Raw genomic sequence first — 26,267 nt, 5'->3', positions numbered from 1 at the left:
TCTTTCTCTTCCTTAAGGTGGGTGGGAGAGAGATATTGGAAGCAGAGAGAAGTTAGGAAGTTTTTGTAATAAGTCCAAATAATGAGAGCCTGAGCTCAGATAAGTACAGTGGAATGAGACAAAAATTAAATTGCTCATAAATCTCAAAAGATTGATAAATATTGTGTTAGAGAAGGCATCAAAAGAAATAATTGACTTACAAGATGACTTATTTCAAAAAGTCATTTCTTAGGTCCATGATGAATCCATAGGTGAGCAAGGATCATATTACTCATTCTAAGAGTGCCTAATTTTCTTCCATTATGGGTCAAAATGTTCCAGGGTCCAAAGAGTCATGATTTGTAGAAAAATCCCAAAATTTGGTAAGTAGAAGGTATGAGACAGCTCTTTCACTAATTGTGTTAGATCTGAAAAGTCATTTAACCCTCTAGGCCTGTGTCTCCTTATTGGATAATAATAGCCCTATCTACTCCATAGGGATGTGATTAATAACAAGTGAAACAAGGGTAGTAAGTATCTTTGAAAAATTAAAAGCTTCAGAAATGTAAGGCATTAATAATCATGATAATAAAATAATAATTTAAAAAAACATTTCTTAAAACTGAGCCAAAAGTACAAAAGAACTACAATGATCTGAAAGGAAACAACAGTTTTAAAAAATCATTAGAATTCAAATTAAATGTGATGCCAGTCCCAGTTCCTTGTGATGAAATAACTTTCAGCGCTTAGTAAAGAGTGGTGGATGATTGTGAATGGCTGCATGTGTATGGTAGGGCCCAATCACTTTTCTAGTGTTTTTCTTTGTTCTTTACTGTTTTTCTTTTTTATAAAGGAGGATTCTCTGGTTGAGTGGGAGAAAGAATAGAGGAGAAAAATAGAAATCACTGGGAAATGAGTATAATGGAAAAAAACAAAAAGCATTGATAGCCTATGGTCAGCATGATTCAATAAGGGCCTCCAAAGTTACCAGATTTGATTCTAGGGTCCCTGACTTCAAAGAGTTAGATTTCTATTTCCTTCTCTATATGTTTCTAATACAACCGTGGAGTAATTCTAGGAAAATTTCTAAAAACAAGACTTAGATATTGCTACAGTTGCCCAAAAATATAGGCTAAAAGGGATCTGGAAAGGGTACTTACTGAACAATAGCTAGTGGATAAAAGACAGCTTTTTATTTTTTCTACCAAAAAACCTGCATGAGATACAAACTAATGAACAGATTAAAAAAAAAAACATAAAACAACTAACCTATTATACTTATTACCTACTTCCCCCCCTTCCCCATTCCCAAGGTAAAGACAACTTTGTGGTATCATTAAATATATTTCACATTCATTTTGGACTCATATTGCCCAAGCAGATCACAAAGTCCAAATCTCCTGGCCAGGCATAGAATGGCAATCAATTTTTTTTCAGCTATAGAATGATCTGCCAATGGCAATCTTCTTTTCTGAAAACAAAACAAAAATTAATGAAATCTTTTCTCGATTGGATACAGCAACCTAACTGAAGAACTCAGAAACTCATAAGGCAATTATGTAGGTTGGTATCATCAATTTCTCAGGCTTATTGGTTGCTGATTTGTATCCAGAGAAAGAAAAGGGAAAGATGAAGAAATTCAAGATCTAGTCTCAGACCCACTGAAGCAAGCACATGTTCACATAATCATGTGCATATACTAAAAGCCAACATTTATACTTGGAGGGCAGTAGAGGAGAGAAATCCTCTCCCCACATCTGAAAATCCAAAGCAAAGGAAGCTTCTTCAATGAGCAAGGCATCCAAAAGTGAAGAGAAGAGTTGTTGTCACAGCTCTTATAATCCTACAAGAGTCCATCCATATGATTCTCAGCCACCAATCATCTTCATGGAAGTCCCAGTTATTAAGTATCAATCAGGAGTTCCCCATGTTATCTTCAGCAAGTATGTATCGCTTATCAAGAAGGCAGAATTCACCAGTCCTGAAGCCGGAAGACCCGAGTTCAAATTTGACCTCAAACACTTCCTAGCTATGTGACCCTGGGCAAGTCACTTAACCCCAATTGCCTCAGAAGGAAGAAGAAGAAGAAGAAGAAGAAGAAGAAGAAGAAGAAGAAGAAGAAGAAGAAGAAGAAGAAGAAGAAGAAGAAGAAGAAGAAGAAGAAGAAGAAGAAAGAAGGAAGAAGAAGGAAGAAGAAAAAAGAAAAGCAGGAGGCAGAATTGTGTCTAACTCAGATGCTCTAGTTCAGTAAGTCAGAATTTCTCCTGATTATCCTGACACACATCAATAAAATGTTAAAAAATAATTTTTCAAAATAACACACTCTAAACTGCATATGCCATATGAAGAATATTTAAATAAAAAAGAAATGTTTAGCAAAGACATGAATTGAGGATGGAGAGGTATGATTGCAGGGTGCAGTGGAATGAACTCCATATTTGAAAGCAGAAAAACTGAGTTTGGACCTCGTTCTGCTTTTTACCATCTGTTAACTTTGGATGGGGGTAGCTAAGTGTTGAAGTAGATAGAACCTGAAGTCAGGAAGACTCATCCAGCTTCAGACTCTCAGTTGTGTGAATCCGGGCAGTCACTGAACCCTGGTTGCCTCAGTTTCTCCATCTATAAAGTGAGCTAGAGAAGGAAATGGCAAAACATGTCAGTATCTCTGCCGAGAGTATCCCAAATGGGTCACAATGTTTCCAAATTGCCTGAACAAGAACAAGAACAAATTGCTTAATCTCTCTGGGATCCAGTTTCCTCATCAAGAGATTCAATTTTGAGAGGCATCAAGCAGCATTGGAAAGACAATTGGGTTTGGGGTCAGGGGAGTTGGGTTGTAGATCCTGGATTTGCCACTTACTTTCTGAGTGACCTTTGATAAATCACTCACCCAGAGCACTTTCTGGGTCTCCATTTTCTTATCTGGACTGTGAACGAGGTGAGTTAGATGGTTTCTAAGATCCCTTTCATCTCTTCATCTATATTTCTATGATCTCTATCTTATTTGTGAAAATGGTGTTGTTCTAGAAAAGAGGTGCAAAACCAATGAACTGGTAGAAGTTAACAGGAGAAAGAAATATTTAATATACATGGAGGACTGTGCAAGAAGAGAGTGGGCTGGGGGAGTTAGTGAGCCCCCTATCATTAAAAGCCAAGCAGAGTCTCTCTGATTATTTATTAGTGATTTTGTAGATGCTCTCTAAAGTCCTATTTGAAAAGTTCCTAATTCTATAATTATACCCCTTCATTTATAGCTAGCCCAGAGTTATGACATTGAACATATACTTATTTAATCATCGTACATGTATGGAAAACAAAGCAACTATAGATTTGTTGAAACCATGCTGTTATATGGATTCACTGTATGTGAATATATGTGTGGATTGACTCTGTAAATGGCAATAAGTGTATATTGACTCTTATAGAAGGTCAAATAAACTTTTTTTTGCCTGGATACCTTCAGAGGCAATGGCCCTGACCAAGCTACTAGAGGAAAGAATGGACAATGGGAAATAACATAATGAAAATGTTGACTGATTGATTTGCTATAAGTACAAGAGTTTAGCTGTACAGCTACTACCATCGCTGAGTGATATGTTTTACTTGGGGCAGGATAAACGTAGTACAAGATTCATGACCACTGGGTCAGGAGGCACAACAGGCATGGGGTATACAGAAAGGTCACTAGGGAGGGAGAGGTGACAAAGTCAGGATAGAGGATCATCCTTACTAGTGTTGTAACAAAGAAGTCATGGGAATTATCTGCATTTTTAGTGGCTAAGTTCCTGTTTTTCTGGAAATAACCCTCACTTTGAAAGAAGGTTAGAAAATGAGATATTCATACTCACATGGACTCTCTTTAGTCTACATAAGATCATATGACAACCTCAAACATCTTTGTTTTGTATCTTCATATAGATTTCATAGGTGATTTCATTTCAGAATCGTTTAAGGATTCTGTTATGGTTATACAAAGAGAGTGCATGTATAATTTGATTTTACTGTTATAATATTAAAAAGAAAGGGGATTGTAACAGAAAAAAGGGGGAAAGTGGAAGTAAAATGAAAGAAATTATATCTCAGGAAGAGGCAAAGAAAATCTATTATAATTGAGGGAAAGAAGGGAGAATGAACATTGTGAATCTTACTCTCATCAAATATGGCTTAAAGAGAAATATTAGACATATTTGGTTTCACTGAGAAACTTCTCTCACCTTATTGAAAAGTGAGAGGGCAAAGGGGAAAAGGCGAGGAGTAAGCTAAATAGAAGGGAAAATAGAAATAGTAAGAGAAAGATATAAGAAAGGAGGAGATACTCTAATGGGGGAGGGCTGCTTGAGGCAAGTAGTGCAATATTGGGGAAGAAAGAAGGGGTAAAAGGAAAGAGAAAAGTATAATTTGGGGGTTAATAAGATGGCAGGAATAAAGAATTAGTAGTTTTAACCATAAATGTGAATGTGGTGAACTCTCCTATAAAGTGTAAGCAAATAGCAGACTGGATTAAAAGCCAGAATCCTACAATATGTTGTTTACAAGAAACACATTCAAAGCAGAGTGACACAGAGTAAAGGTAAAAGTCTGGAGCAGACTATATTGTGCTTTAGGTGAAGTCATAACAGCAGGGGTAGCCTGATCTCAAATCAAGCACAAACAAAACTTGATCTAATTAAAAGAAATAAGGAAGGAAACTATATCTGGCTGAAGGATACCATAGATAATGAAGCAATATCAATACTAAACATATATGCATCAAGGGATATAGCATGGAAATTCCTAAAGAAGTTAAGAGAGTTGCAAAAAGAAATAGGCAGCAAAATTATAAAAATGGGAGATTTCAAATTTGCTCTCTCAGAACTCGATAAATCAAATCACAAAATAAAATAAGAAATAGGTTGAAGAGGTAAATAGAATACTAGAAAGGTTAGATATGATAGATCTTTGGAGAAAATTGAATGAAGACAGAAAGAAGTACACTTTCTTCTCATGGGACCTATACAAAAAACTGACCATATATTAGGACATAAAGACCTCAAAAACAAATGCAGAAAGGCTGAAGTAGTAAATGCATTTTTTCAGAATCTTTTAAGGAGAATATTAGCAATGATATCTCACATTTACCTAACACATTTAGGTTTGTAAAATGTTTTGTTCACAGCAGTTCTGTGGAATGGGCATTATAAATATTATTAGTACAATTTTACAGATGTGTAAACTGAAGTCCAATGAGGTAAAAATTATTTGCCCAAAGGCACTCCACCATTAAATGTCACAACCAGGATTTGAATTTATACTTTCCAGTTTTTTGTCTAATGCAACTTCCACCACCTCAGATGTGTGACTTGGTTTTTCTCACCAGAAAGACAAGGTGTCCAAGGACTCACATATTCAACCCCAAAATGAGTTGGCAACATCCAGTCCCATTAATGCTCTCCAAGGTACTGAAGTGTCTACCAGCCAGGCTTGAAATAATCATGTCGTATAAGAGACATTTCCCTATTCATATAGAAGTATTCATGGAACATAGGATCTTAGGATTAAAGATATATAGGTGGAAACAACTTCAGAGGCTATTATCATTTGATCAAAGATTATGAACCAATGGTTTTCAAAAGAAAAATTGCAAATATCAACAACCATATGAAAGAACGTTCTACATCACAATGACAAAATACATGTCATTTTAAACAACCCTGAGGGTTCACCTAACAACCAGCTAAGAGGCAATATAAAAGATAATTCTAGTCCATGTTTGAGGGCCTAGATAGGCACACTAATACATTGTTGATGAATCTGCAAATTGGTCTAACAATTTTAGAAAACAATTAGAAATTATAGCAGAAAATTCGTTAAACTGTTTTCAACCACAGAACCAGAGTCCTACCACTGTCATTTATGCTGAGGAGGTCAAAGTTATATAGAAAATTTGCATACATAATAAATTTTAAAAGCATTTTTCTGGTAGCAAACAAACAAAAAAGAAGAGGCAAAGTGACTGCCCATTGAAAGAATTTGTGCTATAAGAAACAATGAACATATTTTCTTTCACTTTATTTTCTTGCTTTCTTAATAATAGCCTTTTATTTTCAAAATATGTACAAAGATAGCTTTCAGCATTCACTCTTGCAAAACCTTATGTTCCAAATTTTTTCTCCCTCCCTTTCCCCCAGATGATGAATAATCCAATATATTTTAAACATGAAATTTTTCTATATGTATTTCCATAATAATCATGCTGCACAAGAAAAATCAGATCAAAAAAGAAAAAATGAGAAAGAAAACAAAAAGCAATTTCTTGCTTTTAAAAGAAAAGACATGGCTAATGTAAAAATCCATTTTGCATTACTTCATATATGTAATGAATATCATATGTCTTGCCTTCAGTGAGGGAGAGAAAGAATTCACAACTGAAAATAACAATTTTTAAAAAAAGAAAAGAAATATGAGAATGCAGAGAAACATGGGAAGACTTATATAAACTGATGCAGAGAAAAGTGTACAGAAGCCAAAACCTGTGTATTCAATTGCAACAAGAATGTAAACTCCAAAATTAAGTTGAGCACCACATAATCATAATGGTCAGTCTTGGACCCCAAGATGTTGTTTCTTTAGAGAGGTGGGAGTTTCTGGGTGCTGAACGTTGCCTATGCAGTCAGATATAGTGTCAGTATCAGATACTTTTGCTTATTTCTTTTTCTGTGCTATAAAGGAAAGGATGCCGGGTTTCAGGGAAGGGTAAAATCTGGAAATGATTATGATGTAAAAATAAAATAAAACATTCACTTTAAAAATAACACTAATGATAACCAGGTGGTCTTCAGGGGCCTGTAGGACCCTCAGGGTAACTTGTGATGTACTGCTCTGTAAAGAAGAGCTTAATATAGTCCCTTCCTTCTCCCTGCCTTCCCTTCAGGTTTCTTCTTCCTAGTGTTGTTCCATTGTTCTCACACAAATTCCTCCTGCTTCCTGTGAGACTTCATTCAGGAACTCCCTGGCAACTGGAGGAAATGGTTGTGTGTGAACTTTCAAGAGTGGGTCCTCCTCCCAGCGCCTGCCTCAGCTAGGCTGGCTCGCATCTCCTTCCCTGTCTAGATATCTGTAGGATACAGAACCAAGAGAGCAACATCCCCCAGGAGCCTGATACTGCAGTCATGAATGGCTCTCTCTTGTCTGCATCCAGACTGAGGTTCAGCAGGGATTATTTGGAGGCGCATCCCAAATGCCAGACACCATCATCCTTTGCTGCTCCCTCTGTCTTCCCAACAGCTTGAAAATGTCTAGCACCTCCAATCACACACTTTCCGGAGTATTATCAGTAATATCCAAGTATACGTTGGAGCTGGACAAAGGATTGAAATCAGAGAGATAAACAGGAATGCCCCTTTTCCAGCACTTCCAGGAAAGGTGCAGGGATTTAGCTGAAGACACTAGATAGGTCTCCACTGAAGTCCAACATCTAACTAATACCCATAAAAGGCTCTGGAGCACAATAGAAGGCTACTGAATTTGGAGCCAGGAGATGGTTTTGATGGCCTTCAGAGCTCCTCATCATTCCTATGACTCTGAACACATCAAGTCACCTCTCTGATCATCAGGTGGAAAGTCAGAGGTGCACTGCCCTAAGGGAGACCTGTCAGAAATGACACTTAACTCAAACACTTCCCAACGTGGTGACCCTGACAAGTAACTTAACTGTTCTGTCCCTCAGGTTTCTCACCTATAAAATGGAGACAATTATTTAACCAATGGGGTGACCCTAGCAAGTGATTTAACTGTTCTGTACTTCAGTTTACTCACCTATAAAATGGAAACAATAATGGCATCTACCTCACAGCACTGGTGTGACACCAAATGAGATAATAGATGTATAATTCCAATAGATTTGTGATAGAAAGAGCCTTCTGCATTCATAGAGACTGAATATGGATCAGAACATAGTATCACCACCTTTTTTGTTGTTTGTTTGTTTGCTTGCTTTTCCTTTGTTGTGTTTTTTCCCCTTTTCATCTGATCTTTCTTGAACAACATGAAGAATAATGGAAATACATTTAGAAGAATTGCACATGTTTAATATAAATCATATTGCTTGCTGTCATATTGAGAGGGGAAGGAGAAAAAAATTGGAACACAAGGTTTTGCAAAGGTGAATGTTGAAAACTATCTTTGCATGAATTTGAAAAAATAAAATATGATTGAAAAAATAATATATGTTTAGTGCTTAGCAAGCCCTAAAGTACTGTCTATCCATCTGTCATTTATCTATCTATACACACAAATATATGGATAGAGAGAGATATAGGTAGATAGATAGATAGATAGATATATGTATTTAGATATTTTTCTTATCTGAGTTATTTGTAGAAATCAGGTGATTAGTGTCTTCTCTTTCTAAATTGCTTTGCACTTTTCAGAGGAGTTTCACATTTATTATCCTATTTGATGTTCATGATCATCTTTTGAATGATCAGATTAAGTCAGAAAGTAAACTTCTTAGATAAGAAGGAAGATGAAGAGAAAAATAAGGAGAAGAAGAGAATGATGAAGAAAGGAGACGGAGAAAAAGAGAGGAAAGAAAAGAAGGAAAGGAGGAAAAAGAGAAGAGGAAGAAAAACATGAAGTAGAAGAAAATAAGGAGAGAAGCAGAAAAAAACGATGAAGAGAAAAAGAGGAAGGGGAAGGAGAGAAAAGAGGAGAAAGGGGAGGAAGAGCAGAAGAGAATGAAGAGAATGAAGAAAAAGGAAGAGGAGAGGAAGGAGAAGAGAAGGAAAGGGAGAAGTAGAAGAAGAACAAGAACAAGAAAAATGAGAAGGAAAAGGAGGGGAAGGGGAAGAGAAAGAGGAAGAGGAAGGAGGAGGAAGTCATTACTTTTCTACCTACCATACAATATCCTTTATAGGTTTATCATTTTGTAGTAGTTGTATCAAATTCAAATATAAGTGAGGGTGGAGACACTAAATCATACATAAAGGATTCCTGTAGGCCACATGTTGGGTTAATTTTAAAATGTAACATTATTTATGGATTTTTGTATTTGTATTAATTTTGTCAGCTATTTCCCAATTCCATTTTGATCTGGAATGAACTGTGCTTAGGAGCATCATGAATCATTTGTCCCTTTTATCTATAGCATACCCTCTAACTGTGGGCGTCCCCCAAGGTTCTGACTTGAGTCTTCTTTTCCCTTTAGACTTCCTCAGCTTTCATGGATTTAATTACTTTTGTGATGCAAATTACTCCCATATCCATCCAGTCTTTCTTCTGGACTCCAATCGCACATCCAGCTAAATTTTGAGTCTAAAACTGAACTCATTATCTTCCCCCCAGAAAATTCATCTTTCTTCCAAATTTTCTGTCACCACCATCCTCGCAATCATCCACGTTTTGATCTTGGTGCTACTCTTGATTCCTTACTCTGACCCAACATCTGCCATCACTTGCCAAGTCTTATTTCTTCGGCTGCATCTCTTGCATCTGTCCACTTCCCCCATTCCTATAACTCTATACCCCATTTCAGGCTCTTGTTACCTCTTGTCTGAACTATTATAATCTTCTCCCAATCATTTTCCCTGCCTTAGGTCTCCTCTCCAATCATTCCCATATACAGGCTCCAAAGTGATTTTCCCAAGTGTAGGTCTGACAATATCAGTCCCCATATTCAGTAAACCTCAATGGCTCTTTGTCATCTTAAGGATCAAGTAAAACATCTTCTATTTGTTTTGTTTTTGTTTTTTCTGAGGCAATTGTGTAACCCCTTGCCAAGGGTCACACAGCTAGGAAGTGTTAAGTGTCTGAGGCCAGATTTGAACTCAGGTCCTCCTGACTTCAGGGCTGGTGCTCTATGCACTGAGCCACTTAGATGCCTCCTTCTGTTTAGTTTTTAAAGCCTTTCACAACCTGGCCTCAACCTCCCTTTCCAACCTTGTTAGGTAGCCCTCCTCCTTCTGGCACATTCCAACTGAATTGACCATTCCATTATTTCTGGCATGAGACATTCCATCTCTTACCTCCAGAATTTTGCATTGGCTATTATCCCATCTCTGGAATGCACCCCTACTTAGTTCCACCCCTTACACTCCTTATTTCCTTTAAAACTCTGTTCAAGAAACACCTTCTATGTGAACTTTTCCTGGTTCCCCAGCTGTTAATGCTGCTCTGAAAAAACTATCTCATTTTTATTTTTCTATATTTATTTATGCATCTATTATCTCTCTACAGAATGGAAATTCCTTGAGGGTGAGGACTATTTTATTTTGGATGCTAGCAAAGTGTCTGACCCTTGTAGGCACTTAATAGTTGTTGGTTATGACTTGTGAATCTCTGGTCTTGGAGTCAAGAAGACATGGGGTCACATTTGACCCCCGACACATGCTGGTTTTGTGATCCTGGGCAAATCATTTAACCTCTCAACATTGCAAGCACCTTTTTCATTCTATAAGTTGCTGAACAAGTGATATCTGCCTTAATTGAAAGAGTTTCCTTGCTGCAAAATTCCTATAACAATGAAATTAGGCATCAAATTAAATAAAAAATAATATAAGTAAATAAAATAATAAAGATGAGAATGAAAAAATATAAATAAAATAATATGAATGAATGAATGAAATAATAAAAATATATAAATATAATAAATAATAAATAAGATAATAATGTTATAAGAATATTGATTATAATAAATTACTATAGGTTATAATTATATCAATTATAAGAAAGGAAGAAGAGGAGGAGAAGAAGACAAAGGAGAAGGAGAAGAAAGAAGAAGAAAAGGAAGAACAGGAAGAAAAAGGAGGAGGAGGAAGAGGAAGAAGAAAAAGAACAAAAAAAACAAGAACAAGAAAAAGAAAAAAAGAACAAGAAAGAGAAGAAGAGGAGGAGGAAAAGGAGAAAGAAGGAAATGATAGGGAAGACAAATCTATATGGCTCTTTAATGCTTAATAGCCCTTCCTTCATGACAAACTTGTTTGGTAGTGTGAGTGCTATTGTCCTAATTTTATACATAAAGAAATTGAGGCTCTGAGATATAATGAGCCTTGCCCAGAGTCCATAGGCAATAAGTCCTTTGAATCCAGGTTTCCTGACTCCAAGGTCAGTGCTCTTTTCAATAAGCAAACTATTTAAATGCTTGTTTATTTACTATCTTCATCAAGAGCTCTCACCACATCTAAAAAACTATAAATAAAAAATCTGGAAATAAAATAAGCCTCAAGCATCATTGCATGGAGGTCTATTATGGGATGTTCAGCAGGAAAATGAGCAGATGTGTTTATTAATTGTATCATCCTGAGTAAGTCTCCATTTTTCTGATCCTTAGGTTCCCTATTCTATAAATGGGAACAGTAAAACCTGTAGTATTTATACAGGAGTGTTGTAAGGATTAAAAGAGACAAATGTCTGAAAAGGGCTTTACAAACCTTGAAGACTTGTAAAAAGGTCACTTCTTTGTCTTGTTGTTCTGGAGTCATTTCAGCCACATCCAACTTTCTATGAGCCATTGGGGGTTTTCTTGACAGAGAGAGATACTGGAATCCTTTGCCATCCAGTTCTTTTTCAGTTCATTTTACAGATGAGGAAACTGAGGCAGGCAGGGTTAAGTGACTTGCCTAGAGTTACACAGCCTAGGACATGTCTTGTTATATTTATCATCACCATTACCAATATCATTCTCATCATGAATACGCCCTCGTTAACAAGCTTTATTTTAATGAACTCAGCAAACTCCCTTGAGGACTGAAGTCATAGGTTAATTCTTGTTCCATTTTCTCGATTGGTTTCCTTTGTGTTACCTCATACACTCCTTTTCCACTGCCTGGTCCCCATTCCTTTCTCTTGTACGTATGGCGGGTGTGTAATAAATGCCAGTCACGATGAATTAAAGAGAAGGCAATGAAAACAAAGCATGAGGGTGAGTGACCATCACTTAGAACAGAACACGGAAGGTAGAGCTCAGGGCAGGAGGCAGGAGAAAGTCAGGTCTGGCGGTGTTGAGCAACACGAACCGAAGGGTGGGAGGATGACAGCAGAGGAAGCAACAGTAGCTAAGGGAAGAGATGAGCCATCTGTCCGACATGAACTCCTAGCTGTGGGGGTGAGCTGGAAAACCTGATTTCCGAAGAGCTGATACGAAGCTGATGTAAGCCGTTACTGGAGAGCATCAAGGATGAGGGCCAGGCACCAGGCGCAGGAACCTTGGCCTCTGTCCCTGGGGTGGGGAGGGAAACATCCCGGCTTCACTGGCCTGGATTCCAGGGGAAATGCAGAGGTGGCCAGCTGGAGGGATCCCCGGGAACTTGAGAACTTGTGTCATCTATTAGGAAGCTAGATGAACCAAAAGAGGGTAGACCCCCAAGGCTCTGCCATTTGCCACTCCCAATTCAGATTCCCCATAACGTGTGCTGAAAAAAACACATTTTATATATGATCTGCACTTTAGTGCTCTGCCTTCAGAGGGATTCCAGATTCCTTGTGCTATAACCTGGCCAGAACCTACTTTTCCATAGGATTCTGTCTTCAGTTCTTAACCCTAGAAACAACATCATCATTGTTGTCAAAATACATCAGCAATGAAGCAAGGTGACTTTCCAGTCATTAAATCTCTCCCATAATAGGCTCTTTGAAAATGTAACTCTCCGTCCTGCCTTAAAATCATAAACTATTCAAGTTCCAAGACATCTTAGAATTCAGAGGATCTTGAGTTTAAAACTGGAAGGAATTTCCAGGAGTTTAGTCATCTAGTCCCCAGCTTCTTAAACTGTGGTTTGTGACATTATACAGTGTCATAACTAAATGTGGAGGACAAGAAATTGTGATTTATTGTCATTAAATGTTTGATTTGCCTTATCTATTTCATATACCTATATAAACTGAGTCAGGGAAAAATTTTTTGGGTAAAAAATGTTTCACCTATATTGGATTACTTGCTATCTAGGGAGAGGAGAGAAAAAAATTTGGAACACAAGGTTTTGCAAAGGTGAATGTTGAAAACTATCTTTACGTGTATTTTGAAAAACAAAAAGCTATTATTAAAAATAATAATAAATAAATCTTGACTGGTTGGGGGAGAAGGGGGAGTTGATAAAGTTGAAAAAGCGCTGATCTAGTTCAAGGCTTCTCTTGAGGCTCATAGATCCTGAAAAGGTTCATAAATCGATTTCTAGGGTTCTATTAAACTTATATGGAGGTGGAGGAAATTCTTTATGTCAATATAATTTTATATGTGTTTGTGTGTGTAGATGTCATTTTGGTCTTCTTTGAGTAGAAAAGATACCAACCAATAATTGATTTCTTTTTTTCCTGGCACACATTAAATGCTTAATAAATGCTTATTCCCTTCCTTAAATCTGTTTTATATTTTGTAGAGTTAAAAAGTTTGCTCTGACAAGGGGTCCATAGGCTCACCAGATTGCTTTACAGATGAGGAAACTGAGGCTCAGAGAGATTAAGTGATTTGGTGACTTTGGCTGTTTGGTCACACAGCCAGTTGATGTCATAGTTTCCCGACTCCTCCATTAGGGGGTCTTTCCTTTACAGCACATATTTTTAATCACGCCCTGTCGTTGCCTCTGAATCATGGGATCATGGCAAATGGAAGTATGAAAAGCTGAGACTTCATTCACCACGAGCAGTACAATTCCTAGTTCCCCACACGGGCTCTCCTAATTGGCTAAAGAGTTGGAATGGCGGGATTGCCAGAAGGCCCTTCATAAATGTCCTCTGGCAGCTGCTTCCTTTACGATGTCAGAGAAGAATCTGTAAAAAAGGGTCCTATGCCCAGTGCCTTTACCAAATGACATCCCTCACTACAGGCCGTGGAGGAGGAGTTGGGGGAGATGAAAATTTGGATACATAATTGCTCCCACTTCCCAGGAAAGCTGTGTAACTTTAACAGGCACAAGTATATTCAAGCCCCCCACCTCCCACCACTTCCAGATAACTAAACATTTTGACATCTGATCATTGTTAGGCTTGCATGACCCTAGAGTAAACACTCTCTTAAAGGAATCTACCCAGATGTCAGAAGCAAGTAAAAAGATGGATTGTTGTTGTTCAGCTGTTTTTTTCAGTTTTGTCCAACTCTTCATGGCTCCATTTAGGGTTTTCTTGGCAGAGATATTGAGTGGTTTGCCATTTCCTTCTCCAACTCATTTTACAGATGACGAAACTGGGGCAAATGGGGTTAAGGGTCTTGTCACAAGTGTCTGAGGTCAGATTTGAACTCATGAAGATGAGTCTTCACGGCTTGGCGCTCTGTGTACTGTGGTGCCTCCTTGTTGCAAGAAGGATTAGGCTGACAGAATCATAGAAGGTTAGAGAAGGTAACCCTAGAGATCCTTTACCCAGTCCTTCATGAAGTGTGGGAAATTATAAGAGCTCTTTGGGAATACAGGTCTTTATTATTCCACTCTTGTTCCTTGAACTCTAGTAGATCACATATGAAACACTTCACTGCCTGGACAAACTTAGGCTTCCAAGGCAGGATAAGGTTGCTTCTGTTAGTAACACTAGAAATATATCTTTTTTTTTTAAATAATAGCTTTTTATTTTTCAAAATACATGCAGAGATAGTTTTCAGCATTCACCCTTGCAAAATCTTGTGTTCCATATTTTTCTCTCTCCCTCCCTCCCTTTTCCCCTAGACAACAAATAATCCAATATAATAAACATATATCTTAAAGTGGCCACTTGAAGGGCTTTATCTGAGTTAACTATAAGGTGGGACTCACAGGTTGAATTGCTCCACACACCCCAATTGCTCAACTTGGGCATGTGTGAACTCCTGATCTCCTAGGCTTTGCAATTAGTTCAGTGAGTGGTGCTGAAAACTCGGACTACTAGGCTCATTTATTCTGCATGTGTGCACAAATCACCACAGCCTTTTCCCAGTGCCCTGGGCCCTTATTTAGAGATACTGCTCATAATAACCCATTTATCTCTCTTGGATTATTTTGCTTCCATGTCACTAGACTCTACATTCTTTTCCATTCTTATAATCCTTTAAGCCCTAAACACATTAATATAGTAATATAAAAATGGAGATTTTTATCCTTGTTTCTATTCATGTAACTTCTCAATTAAATCAAAGTTGTAAACTTGGTGTGAACAAATCCTTGATCAAGTTTTGGAGGAGGAAAGTACTTGGGTTATTGGATGAAAGGAATGAGTCTTCATAGGAAATACTTTGTGACTGGGCTCTCTGTTCTATATGGGAAGCTGATAGAGGTGCTCATCCAGCAGAGAAGCAAGCAAGCTGCAGGAGTTTCTAGGCAGGAGGAGGCAGATCATTGTGTCTGAACCAAAGGGGAACAAGGTGGAGGGCTACACTCAGTGACCTTGTCACTGAAGAGACTGGACTGATCGCGTGTCCAACCAGGAGCAAAAAGAGATTCCCTATAGACAAACATGGACAAATAACCAGAAAAATTTAGAAAGACGGGCATCTTAGAGACAAAAAATTGTTTTAAAGCTAGAGTCTTGAACCAGGAAAAAAAAAAAAAAAGGTGGCAGTAGGACTTCCAGTATTTACCCTCTGGAGACATATTCTCTCTCTAAGTGCCTCATCGGTATATTTTATGTTTGTCTCTACTTTCCCCACAGACTTTGGGGGGGGGAGCAGTGGACCCCAGACTTCTGGAAGGATGTCTTTGTACCAAACCTATCAGGATATTCCATTTCTGACTGAGACGGGGAGCCTACCGGATGGGGCTCGTGAGCTGCAGTATTCGAAACCCCCTCAGAGTAGTCCCTGATGCTGGTATGAATGAAATAGCCACCTGCCCTCTGAGAGAGCCAGTCTGCCGGTGCTAGGGAGAATTAGGGAAGTGGGCCTGGAGAGAGAGCTCCAGCAGCTAGTCACCGCCCCTAGGGTTCCCGCTCCGCTTTTCCATCTTTGTTTAGAACAACTTTCTTCCCCCTCTGCCCAACTTCTTCCAATCCTGGTGCAGCTGCTTCACTGATTCCCCTGCACTCTCCCCAGTTTATCCGATTATTAAGAGGTTACTGCTGTCCATTTAGCCAGGTGCATGTTGTATCTCCCCAGAAGAATATAAACTCCTTGAAGGCCAGTGTTATTTTATTTTTGTCCATATCCTCAGTACTAAACACTGTGCCTGGCACACAGTCGGTGCCTAATAAAAGTTTAACTAATTGAATAAAATTGCACCTTGGGTTTACTTATCATCCCTCACTCGGTTGTAAGCTGGCTGAGAACTGAGATCGCTTTTCTCTCTCCCCAAATGCCAAGCCCAGTGTTGGCTGCCCAGAAGGGAAATGCTGATTGGATAGGGCTAGCCTACATTTAATAGGGTATTTAATAGCTCACATTTCCAGAGTGCGGGAGAGCGGAGACATGGGGTTAAGCAGACCCTGGCAAAGGGAAGGCTGTGTGGGTGGTGTCAGTGAATCCAGTGGTGATGTTTGTGTTGCTATTTTCCTGTTTAGTTGGCTGGATGGGATGGGATGGTTTCCATGGGTGGGGGTTAAAAAGCACAGCCTTCTTGGAAGGCCGTAAGCACCCCATGGCCTTAACTTACCTTCCCCTTCCCCAGCTGGGGTTAAATGGGGAGATGCTGAGCAAAACCAGACTGGCTCTGCCTGATGCGTTCCACCCACCTGCCCTCTCCTCCCCTTTTTACCCCCACACCCCTTTCTTGCTCAATGTCGGGAGGACCCTGTGCCTAAAGAGCTCAAAATGACTCCCTCTAAAGCCCCGGCTGAGGAGATCAGCTCCAGGGAATAAGACCCAGCTCTAAGGTTTACAAAACCCTTTATGTAGACTGTGCAAGTATGAGTATACCCATTTTACAGGTGAAGAAGCTGAGTCTCGAGAGACAGGAATTATCAAATAGTCACACAGCTATCAAGACCAGAGCCAGGTTTCCTAATGTGGAGTTCTCTGCTTTCTGCTAAGCATGCTCAGTCTCTCAGCCTCGTGTAGGGGAAATGTTTAAGAAGACTCCTTTCTGGCCCTGGCCAGGAAGTCCACAGTGATACTTTCACTAAGCTTCCGGCCCCCTCCCTCTAAGGGCCTTGAGCCAACCCGCTGAGGAGCCAGCAGGACAGGTTTCCCCAGCCAAGCTGGCCCTCACCCAGCCCCGAGCTCCCTCTCTGCTCTCTCCAGCTGACAGTCCCATCGAAGCCAGGGAGCCTGGTCAGCAGCTGAACAGGGTGTGGTCCGGTCCCTCGCCGTTCCCTCCTCACTCCCCACCCAGCCAAAAGCAGCGGGGGTGGATCGGGCCCCTGGCAGGGGAGGGACCTCTGCCCAGCCCAGATTCCCCAGGGGGGGCCTGCACACGTAGTGGGTGCTCAGTGAATGATGACCGACTGTCCGCAATCAGACAGCGGGTAAATAACAGAGCTACAGTTCAAACCAGTGTGTGCTAGAGATGGGATCAGAGAAACTGGAGTGTCTCAGACTGAGGATATTATCAGTTTCTGTGCTGCATGTTGGAGGAGTTCAGAGAGGGGAGCATCCCCACGGGTGAAAAGCGAGAGAATGTCCTGAAGGACGGGGGCCCTGAAGGAGAAATAGGGTTTGCATAAACGGAACTTGTGGACTGAGAATTCACTTTCATCTTCGTGATTCAAATCCAGCCGCAGACACTTACTACTTGTATGACTCTGGGCAAATCTCTTCACCCTATTTGCCTCAGTTTCCTTAATTGAAAAATGTGCTGCTATTTCAAAGTCCGATTCTTTTTGTACAGCAAAATAACTGTGTGGACGGATATGTACACATATATTGTATTTAACTTATACTTTAACATATTTAATCTATTGGTCAACCTGCCATATGGGGGAGGGGTGGGGGAAAGAGGGGGGAAATAGGGACAAAAGGTTTGGCAATTGTCAATGCTGTAAAATTACCCATGCATATAACTTGTAAATAAAAAGCTATAATAAAAAATAAAAATAAAATAAATAAATAAAAGTAAAGAGCCAGGTGTTATTAAAAAAAAATGTGCTGGAGAAGGAAATGGCAAACCACTCAGTGTCTTGGCCAAGAAAAGTCCAATTGTGGTCACAAAGAGTTGGACAAGACTGAAAAATCACGAAATAATAATAGAATGGATATTTTATGCTGGAAGGGAGAAGGAGTGGGAACAAAGGTACAAAGATGGAAATAGGTCTGAGGGGCAATGAATAAACCATCCTTGAATAGAGGGTCCTGGGGAGAAGATTTGGGGAGTTAAGGAGAACTGGGTCAGGTTGTAAGGATCATAAAAGATCAGTAGAGGAGTTTGGACTTTATGTCATAGAATGTAGAATGATGAAAGTAAGATTTTAGGATTAATGGTAAAGTCATAGAATGTTAAAGCTAAGAGAGACCCTAGAACATAGAATGTCAGACTTGGAGGGTCCTTAGAACATAGAATGTCAGAGCTGGAAGGCCCTTAGAACATAGAATGTCAGACCTGGAAGGCCCTTAGAACACAGATTTTAAGAGCTGGAGGGCCAGAGAATGTCAGAGCCAGAAGGGGTCATAGAACAGAGAATGTCAGACTTGAAGGGTCCTTAGAACACAGAATGTCAGAGCTGGAGGGCCCTTAGAGCACAGAATGTCAGAGCCGGAAAGGGGCCTTAGAACATAAAATGTTAGACATTTGATATAGCTTCTAGTCCATGTTCTTCATTTCATAGATGAGAAAGTCAAAACTGGAGATTTGAAGGATCATTCCCAACATAACATGGTAAATTCTTGGCCAAACCAGAAATGGTCAAGTCCAGGGCTCTTTCCACAGACACTGTTTGGGGGCCTCGGGTTCCCTCTTTGTAAAATGGGCCTAGTAATACCTGCCCTATTCACTTTCCAAGAGCAAAGGAGCAAATGGACAGAATAAAGAAGTACTTTGGGAAGCAAGCGGCTTTTGTACACAATGAATATTGTTAGGAATAATTACACGTTTGCATCCATATCTTTGGGCATGTCTGTGCTGTGCTTATGCCGGCGTGTCACCCAACAAGAGTGGGCTGTTTGGGTCCATTAGCGTGGCCTACTAACAGCTGGTGTCATGGCTGGGGGTCTGGGTCAGTAGGCTCCTCTCTGCTCCAATTGTCTTCCTTCCACACTATTGTGGGAACAAAGATCTCCAAATACATGGCGGCAGGTTGGCCACTCCCAGGGCAACCCCAGGGCCTCCATTACCTCCTGGTCAGCCCATCAGGCCTTTTCTTCTCCCACGTGGTCTCTGCCCTGGAGGGAGGGGGCTCATTCACAGGGCTCCCCTCTTGTAAATGCCATGTAAGGGTGTCAGGGGGTAAAGGAGATCCACCTCCTTTCTTTCTCATCCTCAAGTCAGGAAGCCTTCACTTAGGGAATGGAGCAGGATAAGCGTAACTCATGTCTCTGCGATGCCCTTTGGCTTTTGCACTAAAGATACGGAATTCTGAGTCATCCGCAGCCCTCCTCTACCATCAGTACCAGTCCTGCCCCAGCCCTCCTACATCCTCATCAGCCCACTGAGCATGAGTCCCATTTATCTTCCTGCAGGCAAGAATCACATCAGTTTACAGCTGAATGGGAACATGGATATAACCTTGCACAAACCTTTTGTCTTATAAATGAGGAATTGAAATCAGAAAGTGACTTTCCCAAGCTCACACAAACAGTAAGTGACAAAGCCCCTTCAGGTCCCCTCAGACCAAATCCAATAATATTTCTACCCCAGTCTGTGTGGACTCAGTTACCTCTTGAGGTTCTATTCAGCCTGAAGGTTTGGGAATTTGACCATTGTGAAGACAAGCGAGTGATTAGTTCCATTTTACAGAAACTGAGGTTGAGAGTGACTGGTCACAGTAGTGGTGGAGCAGGAAGACAACCAGCTTCTGATGCTGCTTCTGCTTGTCATAAAGTGAGCCTGAGGCAGAGCTGGAGGATTTTAATTTGATGGCTTCCCCCCTAAAGAACTTCCCAAAGCCCCCTAAGGTCACCTTTCTCATCCACAAGTGGCCAGACTCATGAATGGTCCTTTGGGGACCAACCATCCGAAGCTCCATTTTTTGCAAAGGTGAGGGATGGCCTATGGTGGAGTGGGAGCCTTCATCCTCCTGAGCCACTTTCCCTTGACCTTTAAAGATAATGCTATTATTGCAAGATCAGGAAGCACCGCATCTCACTGGGGAAACCTCTCATTGAATTTCTTTAACCACATTATTAATTCTCAGAAAAAAATTCAAAGTATGTTTTCCACCCCCACAGCTTTGCAAAAAGGCACGGGAGAATAATGGTTTTCTTCTGGGCTATTGTTTGCCAGCACTGCTGGGCCTGTTAGAACAACCCTGCCCTCGGCCCGGTGGCTTTAGAAATGGCTGGCAGCTGGGTTGGGTCAAACAAAAGCTCTCCGGGATAGTTCGCAGTCTCTCTTGGCAGCAAGCTTTGCTTTGCTGCCTAACAAAGACATGTGTGGAGTTTGGTTTCTAAGACTTCAGCAGCCCCAGCAAACTATGAGAAGGATTTGGAATAAAGCTCAGAAGTTCCCCTTAGCAAGATTTATTTAAGCAGGACCACTTAAAGAAATACTTTATTTCAGGAACTGACATGAAAATGTATATATGTTTGTATATGTATAAATAAATGTAAATGTATATAAATATATGTTGTTCTTGCATATATATATATATGTAATTTATATGTATGTGTGTATATGTACGTATATATCTCTCTAGGGAGAGAGATGAATATATGTGTGGTGTGCATATGTTTGTTTCATATATTCATATAAATATATCCAAATAAATTCATATATTTATATATTTATTTAAGATACTTCTTAAACATATTTGATTTAAATTATATATTATTACAAGGAACCACATGAAAACATGCTTTAAATCACTAACAGTAAGAAAAATTCAAATGAAAGCAACTGTCATTGGGCAAATTGGCAAAAACAACAAAGATGGGAGCATTCATAGTGAAAGGTGTTGTACCAAGATTTTAATTTGGATTTATGTAAGAAGTGTGGTCAAATTGTACACATTCTTCCAGAAATCCCACTACTGGGCATATATATCCCATAGAAACAAAAGACTAAAATAAATGCTTGACATATGCCAAAATTTTCATGGCATCTTTTGTTCACAAGAATTATAAGCAAAATAGATGCTCATTGGTTGGACAATGGGAGTGGGGATGTGTTGGGATTCACTTCCAACAGGGATATAAACCAATGGCATATGACATAATGGAATATTATTGTGCGGGAAGAAATGATAAAAGTAAGGGATGCTGAGAAATACTGGAGGATCCTTATGAACTGATAACGGAGTGACATAAGCAGGACCAAGAAAACAATGCACACAGAAAAATAATAATATAACTGAAACGATCACTAACAGGAAACTGAATTCTGAGTAATAGAAATACCAGTGAAGATCCTAGAAGAAAGGGAGAGTGACAAAGCTCATTATACAAATAACATGTTAGAAAATAATTAAATAGGATTAGAGATTTAGCAGTGAAAGGAACCTTAAAGATACAATCCTCTCATTTTACACATGAAAAAAATGACTTGCCCCACATCATACAGAAATAGCTTATCCTAAGAAGTTCAAAGATCACTCCAAGACAGGGTGATTAGGAAGACATCATGGAGGAGGTTCAGCCTGGGTCTTGGAGGAAGAGAAATCTGTCAGTGAGTGGTGGAGAGGAATAATGGCAAGGAGTAAAGAGAGGAAAAGATAAGATGAGAAAATAGTAATCCAGTTTGATTGGAATGTAGAATATGCAAAAGAGAGTTAAATGCCATGGAATAAGGCTGGGAAAGCCAAGTTGAAGTAAGACTTGATCTATTTTGCTTCTTTTTTAATGATTATTAGTTTAATATTTAATATTAATAAATATAATTTAAGAAATTAAATAATTTAATGATTATATTTAAGTTTTGTATCCATTTTGAATTTATTATAGAATATGAAATAATATATTGGTATAAACTATAGGAAAACAGGTCCTTTACTGCACTGAAGGGGGAACTGAATTGGTCCAATCATTCTGGAAAGCTGTCACTAAAGTTTATACAGAATGACTTAGTGATATTACTGAGTAATTAGACAGAGGCATTTGCATTTTATTTTGTAAGCTATGGAGATCCAAGCTGAAAAATTTTGAATACAGGAGTGATGGCAATCATATTTAATGCTTCAGGAAATTTTCCTAAGTAACTATGGAAAGGATGGATCATTGAGAGAAAAGACTGGTGATAGAGAGGACCTTTGGGAGACAATTTTTAAAATTAATAACAAAATTCACTTCGAAGGCCAAAAGATTTAGATTTAGAAGGCAAGTCATGAAAAAGGGTAATTATGAAGAACTGATAATAATAGAACTTCCAGGACTCAATTTATATAATAAAGTAGTAATCATCAAAACCATTTGGTACTGGTTTGAAAATAGAAAAGTAGATCAATGAAACAGATTAGACAAAGCAGGATCAGAAAAAAACTGAACACAATAAGCCAGTGCTTGATAAACCCCAAAACATACGCTATTTTTAAAAGACACGAATTTGACATATGACAAGAATTTCTGGGAAAACTGGAGAACAACTTGACAGAAATTAGTCTTTTAGGTTTTGTACTTTTTTTACTTAACAAAAATCAATTTTGTCTCCCTCCCACATCCACCATTCCCCCACATGCACCCCCCAAAAAAAAATTCCCTATTATGAACATGTATAATCAAACAAAGAAAATTCCTACATTGACCATGTCCAAAAAATACATATCTTAATCTTCACTGAATCCATTATCTATCTAACTGGAATGCGGGAAAAAGTCTCATCCATCATTGGCTAGTTCCTTTATCGTCATGGCTGTTGACCACAGTTCTTAAGTTTTCCAAAGTTGCCTCTATTGTATAAATCCCAGTTTCTTAAACTGTGGTACATAACCCCGCATAGAATCTCATACCTGAATGAAAAATTATGAGTTATTATCAATAAATTTTTGAATTATATACCTATATTCTTGAAGCCATGTAAAAATTTCTAGGATGAAAAGGCGTCACAATTAAAAAAAAAAGTTTAAGAAACCCTGGTATAAATTGTTCTCTTGGTTCTGCTCACTTCATTTTGCATCAGTTCATACAAGTCTTCCCAGATTTATCTGAAATCATTACCTTCATCATTTCTTACAGCAGTGTTATTCCAAAAATCATAATTTGTTCAACCATTCCCCAACTGATAAGTTTCTCCTTCAGTTTTTTGTCACCACAAAAAGTGCTGCCTTTGTACTAATAGTAGTATCACTGAGTCATTTCTTTTTTTTTTAATAACTTTTTATTGATAGAACCCATGCCAGGGTAATTTTTTACAGCATTATCCCTTGCATTCACTTCTGTTCCGATTTTTCCCCTCCCTCCCTCCACCCCCTCCCCCAGATAGCAAGCGGTCCTTTACCTGTTGAATAGGTTACAGTATATCCTAGATACAATATACGTTGCAGAACCAAACAGTTTTCTTGTTACACAGGAAGAATTGGATTCAGAAGGTATAAATAACCCGGGAAGAAAAACAGAAATGCAAGCAGTTTATATTCATTTCCCAGTGTTTTTTCTTTGGGTGTAGCTGCTTCTGTCCATCTTTGATCAATTGAAACTGAATTAGCTCTCTTTCTCGAAGAGATCCACTTCCATCAGAATACATCCTCAAACAGTATCATTGTTGAGGTATATGATGATCTCCTGGTTCTGCTCATTTCACTTAGCATCAGTTCATATAAGTCTCACCAGTCCTCACTGAGTCATTTCATATAAATTTTCATGACAATTTTCCAGAATGACTGGACCAATTCAGTGCAGTAAAAGACCTGTTTTCCTACAGTTTATGCCAATATATTATTTCATATTCTATAATAAATTCAAAATGGATACAAAACCTAAATATAATCAGTAAATTAAATAATTTATTTTCTTAATTTATATGTATTAATATTAAATATTAAATTAATAATCCTTTTTTAAAAGAAGCAAAACAGATCATATATCTTTCAAACTATAGGTAGGGGGTGAATTTTTAAAACAAGGAATAGAGTCAATTGCAATAGATAAACCATTTTGATTATGTGAAACTGGAAAGCTTTTGCATGAATAAAATGTGTGTAACTAAGATAACAAGGGGAGTAGTCAACAGGGGGGAAAAGCTTTGCATCAAATTTATCTTTAACAAAGGCCTGGTATCTAAGATACATAGATGTCTAATAGAAGTACACTTGGCCAAAGGCCATTTTCCCAATAAGCCAGACAGAACCTCAGAGGCCATTTGGTCAACTCATTCATATTACATATGAGAGACTAAGGCTCAAGGAGGTAAATGACTTACCCAAACATAAAAGGTTTTGAATTTAGTTCTTCTAATATGAGAACCAGTATTCTTTTGACATACTATTTAAACAACTAAAGGATTTTAACAAACTATTCCAAAATGCTAGTTCTTCAAACTGTTAACAGTCATATATGAAAGGATGCTCCAAATCACTAATAAGAGAAACACACATCAAGGCATTTGGCAATTTTAATTCGTACCTAATAAGTTGGCAAAGATGACAAAAAATGGGAATAGTCAAATTGAACGGTTTTGTTTGTGGAGCTGCAAGAATTTCCATTCTGGAAAGCAATAGATACATAAGCCAAGAAGGTCGATGAAAAAAAGAAAAGTCCATATCACACCAAAATACTTATAGTAATATTTTTTGTAGAAGCAAAGAATTGGAAAGAAAGAAGATAATCATCGATTGGAGAATTAGCAAATAAATTGTGATACACAAATATAATGCAATATTTCTGTACTATAAATTAACATGATGTAAATGTACAATGAACATGATGAATTCAGAGAAGTGTGGAAAGATTTAAATGAACTCACAGGATGAAGTAAGCAAAATCATTAAAACAAACTATATAACGACGATAATAACATATATGGAAAGAACAACAATAACCATTTGAAAATAAAAGCTATAAAATTATGATACCTAAGCTTCTCCCCAAAGGAGAGGTATGAGAAGACCCCTCCTCCTCCTCCCCTCCCCCCGATTCTTTGTTCTTTCTATCTCGGACATGGAACAATGACTATATCATCAGATTTTTTAAAAAATATTAGTTAGTTTTATGGATTTTTAAAAAGATAAGAATGACTTTTGGTTGGGCAGGTAGTAGAGGTGATACAATGGGAAATGCAGATGATATTAAAACAAAAAAAATTATTTAAAAAAGACAATTTCAATAATCTAGGCACTAAGTCTTGGGATTCTGAACTAGAATATTGGCAAGGGTTATATAAAGGAAAGAAGAGGTGTAAAAGCTAATAATTATGAGTGTTAGAGCTAGAAGACTTTTATACATAAAAAGTCAGAGCTAGAAGAAAGATTATAGAATGTTAAGAGCTGGAAGGGAATTCACAGCTCAAGTCATCATAGCCTCCCCACTTTGTACTTACAAATCAGCTAATCCCCAAAGAAATTCAGGCAATCATAATGTGTTGAATAAAACCTCCAGCTTGATTGCATGTTCCCATATTCATGAAAATAAAGAGTGTTTAGGAGCTAGACAATGCCTCCAGATTACACAGTCCCTGGCATGAGAAGTCGCAATAACTGACCAAAGGAACCCCCAACTGTGTGACCATCCAAAGCCAATGAATGGCATCCCATGAGGGGGTTGGGAAAGGATAAATAGCGGAATATCAGTTTTGTATATTTTTCTTTTACAGTTTTTATTTCCCTGCAGGTATGCCGTGAAACCTGAGCTCCCCCTACTTGAGTCCAGCAAAATCTCTTTCTTTCTCACAATATGTCTTTGCTTTACAGGTCAGAGATTAGGAAACTACCAACCCCACTAAATGATCAGAAAATGTCACAAGAAGATGGTGAATCAGAAAGTAGAAGAGCCTTTTTTCCTGGGCAGCCAGATGGAATCTCTCCCTCTGAAGGAGCAGGAGCTACAGAAGATGGTATAGGCTGCAGAAATGTTGACGAAGGTTAGATTCTGGGGGTAGAGGGGAGGTGGAAGGGGCTGTGACTTTGAGATCAATAGTTCCAGACACTAAGGAAAACAAAGTGATGGACTGTCTTCATGTGGGTGACCGCTAGTCTAAACCAGGGCCTCCTAAACTTCCACTGTGATCTCTATTCGCCCCTGTTTTACCAGACTAAGAAATTTTTACGTGACCCTGGGTATACAGCAAGTACTTCCTCTCTTGAGTCTTCAAGAAATAAAGAAATACAAGGGAACAAAGGAACAATAATGCTTCAGTACCTGGATGGAGTTGTGATCTCAGAACTGTTGAGTTCCCCTATCAGTAGTG

General features: G+C 38.7%; 1 protein-coding gene across 1 annotated transcript in view; it reads left to right on the top strand.

Annotated features, from left to right (window-relative positions):
* The window catches only part of EFCC1 (EF-hand and coiled-coil domain containing 1), a 73,104-nt gene that overhangs the window by 33,992 nt on the left and 12,845 nt on the right, over positions 1 to 26,267 (top strand). Inside the window, exon 3 of the mRNA XM_051983629.1 lies at positions 25,771 to 25,940. Within this exon, the coding sequence (XP_051839589.1) occupies positions 25,771 to 25,940 (170 nt within the window). The remainder of the gene's footprint in view (positions 1 to 25,770; positions 25,941 to 26,267) is intronic.

The sequence above is a fragment of the Antechinus flavipes genome, chromosome 1, assembly GCF_016432865.1.
Source record: "Antechinus flavipes isolate AdamAnt ecotype Samford, QLD, Australia chromosome 1, AdamAnt_v2, whole genome shotgun sequence".
Classification (NCBI taxonomy): domain Eukaryota; kingdom Metazoa; phylum Chordata; class Mammalia; order Dasyuromorphia; family Dasyuridae; genus Antechinus; species Antechinus flavipes.
The sequence above is the reverse complement of the archived record's forward strand: the minus strand, read 5'-3'. Positions and strand labels throughout refer to the sequence as shown.